This window comes from Phaethon lepturus, unplaced genomic scaffold, assembly GCF_000687285.1.
Source record: "Phaethon lepturus isolate BGI_N335 unplaced genomic scaffold, ASM68728v1 scaffold8773, whole genome shotgun sequence".
Lineage (NCBI taxonomy): Eukaryota > Metazoa > Chordata > Aves > Phaethontiformes > Phaethontidae > Phaethon > Phaethon lepturus.
The window spans coordinates 15,240-27,989 of record NW_010526926.1 but is presented as its reverse complement, the minus strand read 5'-3'; the positions used below and the strand labels follow the sequence as shown (position 1 = coordinate 27,989).

The 12,750-nt window shown below is 46.1% G+C and overlaps 1 protein-coding gene across 1 annotated transcript in view; it reads left to right on the top strand.

The window, feature by feature from the left end:
• The window catches only part of GABRA5 (gamma-aminobutyric acid (GABA) A receptor, alpha 5), a 50,093-nt gene that overhangs the window by 29,130 nt on the left and 8,213 nt on the right, over nt 1–12,750 (top strand). Inside the window, exon 6 of the mRNA XM_010283215.1 lies at nt 11,824–11,967. Coding sequence (XP_010281517.1) covers nt 11,824–11,967 — 144 coding nt within the window. The remainder of the gene's footprint in view (nt 1–11,823; nt 11,968–12,750) is intronic.

Below are 12,750 nucleotides of genomic sequence, written 5' to 3'. Positions count from 1 at the left end.
CCTGCCCGGGCAGCAGCCTCCTCCTCGGGAGGTGGCCCGCCTGCACCGGGCTTTTCGGAGGGGAAAGGCTTGACCGGTGGTGTTTTCGAGCTCAAGGAAAGAAAAGTGCAGGCAAGGGAAGGAGTTGGTGTGGAGATACTCAGCGGTGTTGTATTTTATCTCACCTGAAAGAGGTCTAGACAGGACTGTGGGGGAGAAGCACGGAGATCCAGGTGCTTTGCTGGTGGTACAAACATCAGCATGTGTTTCCCACTCTGGAGCTTTCAGCCTAAATTTAAAAGCTGCACAACTGCTTGATTACAGGAAAACAGTGATTCAGTTTGAGTTGTCAGCAGTAGAAAACAACATGCAGAGGCTCTGTGCTTAATGTGCTTAAGCTTTCAAATGACCCTTGGGTGCAAACCTGCCAAGATATTGCTGGGGGGGGGGGGAGGGGACCTGTAATGCCTCAAAAGACACAGTGAGGGCTTACGGTTGCCAGCCATGGGTCATGGGTTTATGCTACTGGAAAATGGAATGTTATTTGTAAATGGGTTATTATTTGTAAATGGGAAAAATGGATAATACTACTCCACTGCTTTCCAAGACAGGTTTTTAAAGCCTGTTGTTTTCTAAGGTGGCTGTTTCCATGTCTTGTAAGCATTTCATAAATGTTTCTGAAATCCTTCTCATGATGCTGGTGTGAGGTTGGTAGGTCTCTGCTGCCTGTATTTTGCAGGTGGGGATAAAGAAGGCAAAGAGCAATTACAGTCTCTTCTCAGCAAAGACAGAGTGGTTCATTACCTGCTTTTATTGCTTCTGTCGTTATGGGTCCCTAGGTTCAATTAGAGACTCACAGTTCTACTGCAGTAGATTAATGACAAAATGACTTGCCTAGGTTTTTTTTTTTTTTGCGGGGGGGAAAGGCTGCAAGACACTGCTGAAACTTGGATTTCAGTTTCTGGTCTGGCAGCTCCTTCATGACACTTCAGTCTCTGGTGGGACAGGGAGTCCTCCCTCTGCACTGCCGGATGCCGCGTTAGCCTCCCCACTACAGAGCCAGCCAAGCTTGCCCGAGCTGTGATCTAGGGCTGCTGCAGTCCCGGCTCCGCAAGCTGCTTCAAAGGAAACAGTTGTTCCGAGTTGTCTTCCGTGAAGAAACGTGAGGGAAGGAGGAGTGGGAAGGAGAACAGCCTGAAGGGAACCTCTGTTTTTCCCCCGGTTCCCACATCGTATCCACTGAGAGTCTCCTCACAGCCAGCCTGTGCTAGCAGCTAACCGTTCCGCTGAAAGCATCCCAGCAATAAATCCGCCAGCAAAGCCAGGATTCCTCCCTCCTAAATTTGTATTATTGCAGAGTAAATATATACAGCTGAGCTGATCATTCTCACCCTTTTATAGTCAGGGGAAAGAAGTAGATATTTTCAGGCTCAGGTTAATCTCCTCCTAAAGCAGATGACTAAAATAGGTCAGCCGATGGCTGTAGATAAGGGGATGTTTTACATCTCGGGGATGAGGAGACCCTGCGCACCTTTAGGCCTGGGTCTCCGTGGCTGGAAGGGGCCGGTTCCCAGAGGGGGCACGCGCCTGAGTGCTGGGGCAGGTAGCAGGCGAAACGGCAGTGCCTCTGGTAAGCGAGAGCTCGGCTACGAGAGGCTCCTTGTATCCGTCGCTGGGGCCGGGCAGTTTGAACCGATGGTCTCAGGAGGTTCTGTCCCCTTCTCTTTCAATATGGGGCTGCATTGCGACACATGGCAGGAGTTTATAATCCCGCTTCTGGGCTTTAGATGACTGCACCTCTGGTTTAGGGAATAAGCGATTGCAATCTCAGAGCAGTACTAAAGTGTTTGAATAATAATATTTCAGCCTGCTATCTCTACATACCTATCGATGACACATTCGCACAGTGCTATAAATGTAACAGTACTTCTGAGAGTTGTAAATGGCTTTGCTGAGGGACCAGTTTTAGAAACAAAGGTATATATTTAGTTCTGCAAGTAGTCCCAATCGCTCTTGGCTGGTTTCAGGTCTGTTGTTTAACTGATTTATAAGTGAGGATGCCTTGAATCCTCAGCTAGCTATGATGGGTGAGTTCCTGGTGCCACTCAACTGGGTGGGAAGAACATCTATTGATTACGATGAGGTCGTGGTTTCATTCTGTGATGTTAGATGTGGCCGAAAATACCGCCTCAGTGAAGGCACCCTTCACAACAAGATCAAACGGAGTATTTTCTAAAATTCACTCTGCATTTCTCAAAAGAAACTCCAGTGGTACTCTTGGAGAGCTGATCGCATTAGCTTTGCTGATATTAAGCAGCAGCTTGCAAAATGAGTGGACCATTGCAATCAAGATAGCTTAGAGAGTAAGATGCTATGCAAAAGTGAGTAACGGTGTTGGTCACACTTTGGAGGATACTTTTGTTTGCCTTGCAAAAAGTAAATTAAATCTCTAACATTTTCCTCCTGACCATGCTGTTTTTTCTAATGAAGCAGTTAATATAGCTGCCTAATATTGTGATTGCAAATTCAAAGTTCATTAAATGTTAGTACAGTGCTCAAACTGGCCGACTGATTTGGAATTACCATATGCCTGGCCTACAAAGACCAACATAGGGTCAGGAAGGTCCCAGGATATTTCAAATTTTTAAATGTCATCCCAGCACATCCTACTGCTCTGTCACTCTAGTCCTCTTGCAGCAGATATTTATACTGGCTGTATCAGGAGAAAAAAGAAAGCATCAGAGGCTGGAATACCAGATTTTGACCTGTTCCGTATGAAAAGCAATTGTGTAGCCACCATTAAATGTGGTGTAAAATAAATTTTCAGATTAGTCCTAGATCGAAAGAGCTACCACTAAATCTGAAAATAAAGCAAGAAGCTGTATTATAAATACTAACTGCAATGAGAAGAAGAAATGGGAAGAGGCTAAAGAAGGCAGGCATCACCTGCTGCTTAACATCAGCTCTCAGATGAGAGCAGGGACTTCGGGAAGATGACCTGGTACCTTGGAGCACCTGGATGTGTAACAGCCCCACAGCAAATTTCCATTTAGTCAGCCTGTGGCAGGCATACCACAACGGTGGGTGGCACAGTTTTGTTGTTGACACCTGCATGTCTGTTGCTGTTTGAAGTGCTCCAGGCTGCCCAAGGCAAAAACTTTATTTTTTTTCTGTTTTTCTTCCTCTTTTTCTGAGTGGAGCCTGAGGACCAACTATCCCAGGACACACGGCTCAATTCAGTGTGCTGTGCCTGGTTTTTAATCCAGGTGCCTATATTGTCAGATTTCACAGCAAGGAGTCGGTCCTAGTCACGGCGATCCCAGTGCTTGAGGAATATGTGCACCGCTCTGATTACTCCCCCGTGACCACTTGGGTGAGCAGGATGGGGCAGGGAAGAGCTGACGCTGTCACCGGTGATACCGCCTGCGTGGTGGCAAATACGCACAGCTCTTTAAGGGGCATCGCTCAAATCGCTGTGCTGTCTCCACAGTCATCCTTGAGAGACATTCTGTATTACGCTGCACAGCTCCTAGCTCAGGGCTCTTCTTAAATGGTGTAATAGCATCCTGTGAAGGTACCGTGTCTGAGTGAATTATCAGGACAACTCTTCATTAGTATCCATGTTACATTCATCATTGGTATGGCTGTGATTTAGTGTACCATCTTGCAAATAGTCAATTTATTGTATTAAAGCTGTCAGCAGCCTTGCCTATGCTAATCATGAGTCACATCTCCAAAATCACAAAGTTACTTTCAGGCAAAATCATAAGAGTGGTTTGTTTTTTTTTTTATCTTTGCTTTATATTTTTGAGTTCTAAGTTGGGTCATGTCTAGAGTTTCCCCCCATGAACTGGAAGTTCTAAAATTAAGCAGGACCTTCCACCTGTCGCTTGCTTTGAAACGCCGAAGAAAATGGCTTTTAGAAAATGATGTATCTATCTCAAAATTAATTTCACAGGCATCTTCAGTTCTGTATGTCTCACCACCTTGTGGGTACAGACAGTCTGTGCTTCCATTTCATTTCCAAGCCACAGACACTTCTATCACATTCCTATTCCCACCTTTTCCTGAGGTGACTTATAACACATTCTGAAACAGAGTTATTTTTGACCTAACTTAGGGCTTTATTTTTTTTTAGTAATGATCTACTGATAGTATATTAGTGTTTCTTAGTAATGAAGTCTCTCGAGACCCATCTGGCACATTTTTCAGAACATCCTATTCTATTCCCTCCGGAATGTGAGAACAAGATGAAATAAAACTGTGTATCAGGAAAACATACAAAATACTGCCTATGCTATCAGGTTATATTTTTTCTCTCAACTTCAGGAAGTACAGAAATGATCATTTCAGTAAGACTGAACTTCCTACTTCCCATTTCACAGCCAATGGTGTCTTATTTGTCTTCTTTCATCAGCTTTCATACATTTCAAGTCCCTGAATAATTCCCCCCTTGGATGTCCTCCATTGTCCCATCTAGATGATACTGTGCCATTCCAAAAACATTTCATTCTGAGTGTTTAATTTCCACTCACACCTGGAGCACTGTGTCCCATTCTGAGCTCCTCAGGGCAAGAAAAATACAGACTTTGTGGAGTGAGCCTGGCACAGGGCCACAAGGATCATTAAGGACTGGAGCATCTCTCCTATGAGGAGAGCTGACAGAACTGGGACTGTTCAGACTGGAGAAGAGAAGGCTCAGGGGGACCTAATCCATCTGTACAAACACCTGGGGGGTGGGAGGGAATGAAGAAGAGGGCGCCAGGCTCTGCTCAGTGGTGCCCACTGACAGGGAACTTTTGGAGAGACCCCAACGGAGGGCTACGAGGGTGATTAAGGGACTGGAACATCTCTCATATGAGGAAAGGCTGAGAGACCTGGGGCTGTTTAGTCTGGAGAAGAGAAGGCTGAGAGGGGACCTTATCAACATCTATAAATCTCTGAAGGGTGGCTGTCAGGAGGATGGAGCCAGTCTCTTTTCAGCAGTGCCCAGTGACAGGACGAGGGGCAATGGGCACAAACTGCAGCACAGGAAGTTCCACCTCACCATGAGGAAAAACTTCTTTACTGGGAGGGTGACGGAGCACTGGGACAGGCTGCCCAGAGAGGTTGTGGAGTCTCCTTCACTGGAGATCTTCAAAACCCGACTGGATGCTTTCCTGTGCAACCTGCCCTAGGTGTCCCTGCCTTGGCAGGGGGGTTGGACCAGATGATCTTCAGAGCTCCCTTCCAACCCCTACCATTCTGTGATTCTGTGATTCTGTGACAAGGGGCAGTGGGCACAAATTAAAAACCATGAAATGCCAGCTGAACACAAGAAAATGTGTTTTTACTGTGAGGGTGACCGAACTGGAACTGGAACAGGTTGGGCAGAGACGTTGTGAAGTCTTTGTCCGTGGAGATACTCAAAACCTGACTGGACATGGTCCTGGAAAACCTGCTTTCGGTGTCCCTGCTTGAGCAGGGGGTGGGGCTGGCTGATCTCCAGAGGTGCCCCAACCATTCTGTGATTCTCTGTGATGCAGATTTGTAATCCTGTGTATTTATACACATTATATTTCTTGTCTGTGGCACATATTTAAAATCATGCATGCTGTTTATCCATATGCTGTAAGCTCATGACAGTTTAAATGATCAGTCTTAATTCTAATGCTTTCAGGTCCCTAAAGTAATTTCCATGACCCTCAAATTCTCCCAAGAACAGCAGAATTCACCACACTATGGCAAAGTCTTCATTTTAGGCTCTTAATCATTGAATATATGAATACATTTCTCTTAGTATTTAAATTGCTATTTTACTTTAATAACTTACTGTTATAAAAAACTATTTCCCCTAGACCCAGTCCATGCATATTTAGTACTCTGACTTGTTATGTTTATATTTAAAATGACATTTTTACTAGACGTCTTTGCCACTAGTCCTTCCTATAGCGTGATCTCATTTGTACATCGATTCACTCTTATCAACTCAATGTAATGGGAAATTCCAATTACAGAGCTCAAATCTGGCCTCAGTTGCACAGGCACAACTTGTTGACAGATGATTTATAATGGGTTAAAAAGTGTTCATGCACAAACCAGAAGAAACCCAGCCTGACTCTTAGAATTCAAGCTGGTACATGATGGCTTAGTAGCCGCACTGTGCAGAAGTCTTTGAAAGGTTGTAATCTGGCTCTCTACCGAGTTGTCTAACAGGCTCTGAATAAAATATATTAATGGATAGATAAGATAGAAAGATAGATGTTTGTATGTGTATTCAGATTGTAATTAGAGCTTCTAAAAAACTGACAATCTATGCACATCTTTTGCAATCAACAGGCTTTGATGGGGATTACCAATACTCCCAAAATTAGGCAGTCTGATGATCCTGTGGCATGTACTAAATATCATGATGATAACGGCTAAGAATGTAACTGCACAATTGCAACGAATGAAATAGAAAACAAGCCAAAAGTCATCTTTCTACAGTATCTCTTTAAGTTAATTCAGCCTCTGACTAGTGTAATTCTGAAAGAGAAGTTCCAGCCATCATTTGTGGATAAACTGTTTGTTTCATTGTGGAATGCAACTCAAGCATGCAGGGTGCGCACCCATACACACAGATCCCACATTTCACAGGCTGCCTTCACTTAATTATACAGGCATTGCTTTTATGGCCTCCTGTGAAGTCTGTCAGAGGGTTTGGGGGTGTTCTGGAGAGGAGTTCTTTTTTTCCTAAATTATTTTATGCCCTGTCTTGCAGATATGAAAACTTATTGGCAGACATTAGTGTTGATTTTTTTTTTCATGGGTTACAGCTTCAAAAAATCAGTCCTCGAAATACATCTGGGTCCCATGGACTCAAAGTTTGGACTGAGCCATCCACATGTGGGTTTATTTGACTTGAGGAGCCAAGAAACACTTCCCCCGCCGGAGTTTATTCCAATATGGAGGAGAAAGAAAGGCAAGAAGGGAGAGTGTCTGTCAATAGCCACAGGTGCCACCACTGCCCTGTGGTGGGGGCAGTGCCAGGAGAAGGCTCCCTGCTTGTGGGCTGCTTGTTGAATGTGCAGGAGGATGCTGCACTGCTCATACTGTTTCATTTGCAAATGGGAACAGAGGAAACAGGGAAAACAGGGCACCCCTCAGTGCCAAGGCAAGTGTCAGGGATCCTCCAGGTCTTACCAACTGGCTGCTCTGCTTTGTTGGACTTTCTCTTAATGTTTTTCCTCCCTTTGACCTTTGGAGGTCACTCCCCTGCCCTCTGTTCACTGTTGTAAGAAAGACCATGTCATACTTTTCTTGCCGGACGTACAAGAGCAGGAAGAGGGTGGAAGAAGAGCAAGGGACATCTTCATCATTTTTATATTGTGCGGTGTGTGTTGGACATTAGAATGTGGAAAAATGGATCTGCTCATCAATAAACAGATAGGAGAAGAAATTAGTTATTTCATCATTCTGGTAGACGATAAGCCTGCAGCCGTTTATCAAATGTCCGCTAGAAATAAATGTTTGTTGTCATCTTCTCACTTTTAATAACATCATACCTCTCTGTAATTTTAGCTGTTCATCTCAACTGCTACCTTTTTTTTTCCTTTTCAAAAGAGTGAGCTTAGAAGAGAAAGAATAATTTAATGAGTCTTCCCCCTTTGGGAAGCCAGCAAAATGATTGTAAAGAACACCAAATGAATTCTTTGGGTTCATAAAAACAGAAGCAGCCCAATTGCTTAAAGTATGATATGACAGTGAATAATACCATCTCTCCATTAGCACCTGCTCTATCCCGATAGCAAAATAACATTATTCTAGACTACTCCCACACTTTCAGCTCTCAATATGACTGTCCCTAATTATACTGCATGGGTTAGCAGCAGCAGAGCTGGAGCTTTTGGTAGTCAAGTTTGGGATAATTGGAGTTTGACGTTTCTGGAAAGACATGGCAGGGGGTTGAGGTAGGAAGACAACTAGCTGCTACAAGTACACAGGTTTATCTGCCTGGAAGTTCATCTAGAGAACCAGAAAAGAGATGGTTCAACTGCCACACCAAGGTGCATGGGTGGCCTTTTCCTGTCAGAGCTGTAAGTTTCTCTCAAGGGTGCATATGGACTGCGGGGGTGGCTGTATCTTTCTCCATTCACATTCATGTTTTGACATTTTCTCAATTCTTCTCTTTCTCCCAAGGGGACTTAGGCACTCAAAGCCTGGCCCATAGCGAGGAAAGGAGGCACTAAGCCAAAAATCTTGTATTACAGCTTTTTAAAATACAGAACATGCTTTCTTATGTTTGCATGGAAGATAGATGACAATCATATCATATATGTGATCCTGCACAATAGATTATCTCTAGACTGGGGTATATTCATATTGTTCCTAATGTGACAGACTTCTTTGGAGGGAGGGAAATCACTGCAGGCTGCATCGGCCCCGGGCTCCACAAGGACACCTCTGTCACCCTACTGTGTCTTAAAGCCCTGGCTATAACCATCCTGCTTCTGCACAAGAACCTCTTCTAGCAGTGCTATTCTGCCTTCTCCTGCAGATACTCTACTCCTGGCCAAGCAGCGGCGCAGTTCTCTGTCTCGTAGCCTCGGAATAGATATTTTCCTGTGAGAGAGGACCTGCAGGCTGGAGTCCTCCTCCCAGGCAGGGACTGGCCTCAAGCTCTGCTACTTGCCTGCCTGAGTGCTCTCTCTTCTCACCAGCTGGCCTGGGATGGGCAGCCTCCCTTCCCTGCCACAGTTTCGAAAGAAAGCAGCCTCATGAAGTATTGCTTGGGCATACCTGCGAGGTCTGCGTGGAGTTTTGGCACCTTCTGGCCTCTGTCTGAATTCCAGATATTTTTTTACAGGAGGAGGTGCTGGGCTTCTCAGGAGTAGGAGCCTCCAACCCTGTACCGATGTGTGTGTTTAAGTACCCAGTAAAAGGCTGCAATTCAAAGCAGAGGCATTGGTTTATTTTAGGACCCCCAAGGCTAGGCAGAGCAGAGAACTAAAGCATCTGAACACTTGTTAAGCCTTACAGGCCTATGTTCCTGTGTGGTTGCAATTTCAGTGGAATTTGGTTACAGTGCTCTTACTGGGAAGCATCTAGTCAGACTGAATTATTGTGTGTCATTGGCGAAAAACAGGACAAACCCAATTATCTCAGTGCCTGGGATCCTTGCAGTAACAGGGAACTACTGAGGTGGGATACATCTGGATCATGCCAGCAAGAAGTCCAATGTTGGGTTTTTTTTGCATAGGAAGTAACATAGATAAAAATCAAACTCTCTAACAATCCTGAATCTGCCTACGCAAATCCAGCATTCACTGGGGATATCAGCACAAGAACAACATATACCAGATAAGCATTTAAAAAGGAGAGCTTTCTGCAGCACCTTTTTAAATGGACCCATCTCCTCCTACTTGCCTTCTCCGGATCTGGCTTTGGAATTATTTACAACATGTTGTGAACTTGTAATCATCTCTGATATGAGAAAGTATCTCAGCCTTAGAGGGAAGGTGAAATTCCACCACTTTTTGTGATGCAAATATTTAGAAAGAGGGAAGACATTCCTTCTTAGCCTTTCAAAGCGGATCATGAAATGTAATTACAGTAATTTTACTGCACAGCTACGAATTCAAGCACATGGAATGTGTGTGGGCAGTCCTGCATGGCTGCATGGCTAACAAGGGATGGAGGATTTGTAGGTCCTCAACTTCCAATCCCTGGATCAGCTCCAGTCCTGAATACAGCAGCAACTGTCAGGTATGTGAGAAAAAAGATCTCATGCCATCATTATCTTTCTAGTGACAGTAGTCCACAATTTTTTTCTCAGAAGGTTATCCACTGTTTAATTCCCTCCCTGCCCCCCGACAGTTAGAAAATTGTGTCCTTTTCTTCATCTGAATCTGCCTGAAACCATCTTTCAGGTTTTTCTTTTCCTTTTTTCAGTAGTACAAGAAATTTACCCTGGTTTTAGATTTCTGTATGCAAGTATCTATAGTCAGCACTTGAGTCATGTCTCAGCTTCTTGTCAGTGAGCTAAATAAGTTTTGCTCCTTAAGCTTCAAATCATAACTTGTTTTCCAGTCCCTGGAGATACTTGTAACCCTCTTTTGAACTCTCTCCCCCTCTCTGTTCTCATTATTTCCACATCTTTTCTGAGGCGTGGACAACAACATACGAATGGCCATAAACGGTCTGACCAAAGGTGTATCTAGCCTAGTGTCCTGCTTCTGGCAGCACTTCCCACAGATGCCACAGGAAGATTGACAACAGTAAAACCAAGGTGCTGCTTTCTTCCCTGCTACCTGCTCCAGCATCCAAATGATCTGCTGCTCATTGTGCTACACACAAACGCTCTTAACCTTAAGCGGGATCACTTCCCATTTTCTGCTTGACATTCCTGGTTGGATGAATCCAGGGACCGCCTTACCATATTTCTTGTCACTGCAGTGCCTCAGAAGCTCATGTTGACCCTCCGTCTGTGAAAATTTTTAAGTCCTCCATGGAGTTGCAACTTTCCAAGACAGCTTACAGGCTCTAGCAGACAAAACTTGCAGTCTGTTGGAGGCAGCGCACATGATCCTTCAAGCTAACTTCTTGCCCTTGACTCTCAAGGCCTTATCTGGAAAGCCACCATGTGTTGCCTCCTGCACAGATTGCATTGAACTAGAGTATGAGTTTTTCCGGAAGAAAACATTTTACACTGCCAACTTAAAATTTACAGGGTGCAGAAGGTGAGGTATTGGTATTTGACTTCAGACTGCTTCCAACTCTATCTGCATTTCACCTCCTATTTGGAAAGTAAGCCTTGCCTGCTTTCCAGAGATTTTAGTACAATGGACTCCAGCCTACTGTAACATGCCTGCGGTCATGTTACCTGGAAGCTTGCAATGATCAGGGTGCCCTAAAAAGTGTGAGATCTACTTGCATTAAATAAAATATATTTACATGTATAGTTGGCTCCTGGACTTTTTGTGACTTTATCTGCAGAGATAAAAATAAAACCAACGCTGACAGTCTTTCTAAAAGAAAACTGAGATTCCCTCATAATAACGTAATTACTCCAGGTGTTCGGGCATTAAAAGTAACAGCAGGAAGGAAGAGGAAGGAATGAGTTGGCAGTACTGCCACTACCTTTATTTTCTAGGACTTCCAAATGAATGTGAGAGAAATCTTATCACATTTGCATCTCCAGGTGTGTACAGGTGTTCCCACACCACCACCTATTCGCTCTGGTACGCACAACCCCCCCACTCCTGCTCTCCTTCGTGCAATCTCACCCCCGAACCCTGTCTCAGCTCGGCATCACGGGCACTCACATCCCAGCTTCCTTCACCTACCGCCATCCCCTGCGGGAGAGACCTACCCCTCGTCCACGCGTACCTGTCCCGAAGGCAGCGCACGCACACCGGACCCCGCACTTGCACACGGCCTCACTTAGTATTTTATCCTGGAGACGGGACGAGACACGGAAGGTCCCTGTTGCTCGGGCACTTGGGGTGTCTGCGTCCCTTTTGAGGGGGCAAATCAGCAAAATGTCTTTCGCAGCTCGCTGGGGTTTGGCAGCTGCCGGATAGGTGAGTATGGGTCTGGGAGGCTCTTTCCCAAATCGAGTGGTTGTGATGGATTATATTTATACCTCCACTGTTCCAGCCTTTGACAAACCATCCCACACATCTGTTATATTAGAAGGCTTCAACCTAATATTTTCTGAGCTGGGCATATGGGAATGTGATTATATCATCTTTATTTGTTTTTCTCCATTCACTTTCACTCCTCCATTCTTCTCTCTCCCCACCATTTATCATTTAAGGATCCACTAAAATATTATACGGTGTTTTTTACACATCACCATCTTTTTTTCCCCCTTGTCGACAGATGCTTATCCCAACTCTGAAGTGATCTATGTGTGGACTAATAGCACCACAACGTCTGTGGTGGTGGCCGAAGATGGCTCACGACTTAACCAGTACCACCTGATGGGGCAAACTGTCGGAACCGAAAACATCAGCACCAGTACAGGTAAGGGGGGTATTTCCATCCCATGGTGGCTGCGAGCTGAAGCGGGTGGGGAGGTCCACAGGCTCCAGCTATTTTGCAGGGAGAACAGGGAAGCATCTGTGGGACGTGGGGTGCCAGGGAGATCCCGTGCGGGTTCCTGGCCACTCAGCAGAGGCACCGAAGCCCTCAGAGGGCTCTGTGCTGGCTCTTTGGGATGGCGCAGGGCTGTCGCCGAAGTTGCATCCAGGCCCCTGCTATTGAACGGGAGCGCTGGAGGAGCTGCGCGCAGCTTCTTGGTGACTGCCGTGGCCGAGGCTGCCAGCCCTACTGCCGGCTGGTTTCCCTGGGGGCAACCACCCCGAGAGGCCGCACACCGCCCGCGCATTTCATCCGTTTCGGTCGTCGCTTTGAAATTATTTGCTTGATGAAACCGGGCGGGCGGAGGGAGTGGAAGGCAGGTGAGGCCGGGGCCTGGCTCTGCGGTGGGCCCGGGGGGACCGCGTGTCCGAGGGGACGGCATGGCCGGAGGGGAGGCGCAAACCCCGAGGATTCCCGTTTCTTCCCGGGCCGCAAGCGGAGGCGCCAGATGTGGGTTTCGGTCGTCGCTTTGAAATTATTTGCTTGATGAAACCGGGCGGGCGGAGGGAGTGGAAGGCAGGTGAGGCCGGGGCCTGGCTCTGCGGTGGGCCCGGGGGGACCGCGTGTCCGAGGGGACGGCATGGCCGGAGGGGAGGCGCAAACCCCGAGGATTCCCGTTTCTTCCCGGGCCGCAAGCGGAGGCGCCAGATGTGGCAGCATTAGGGA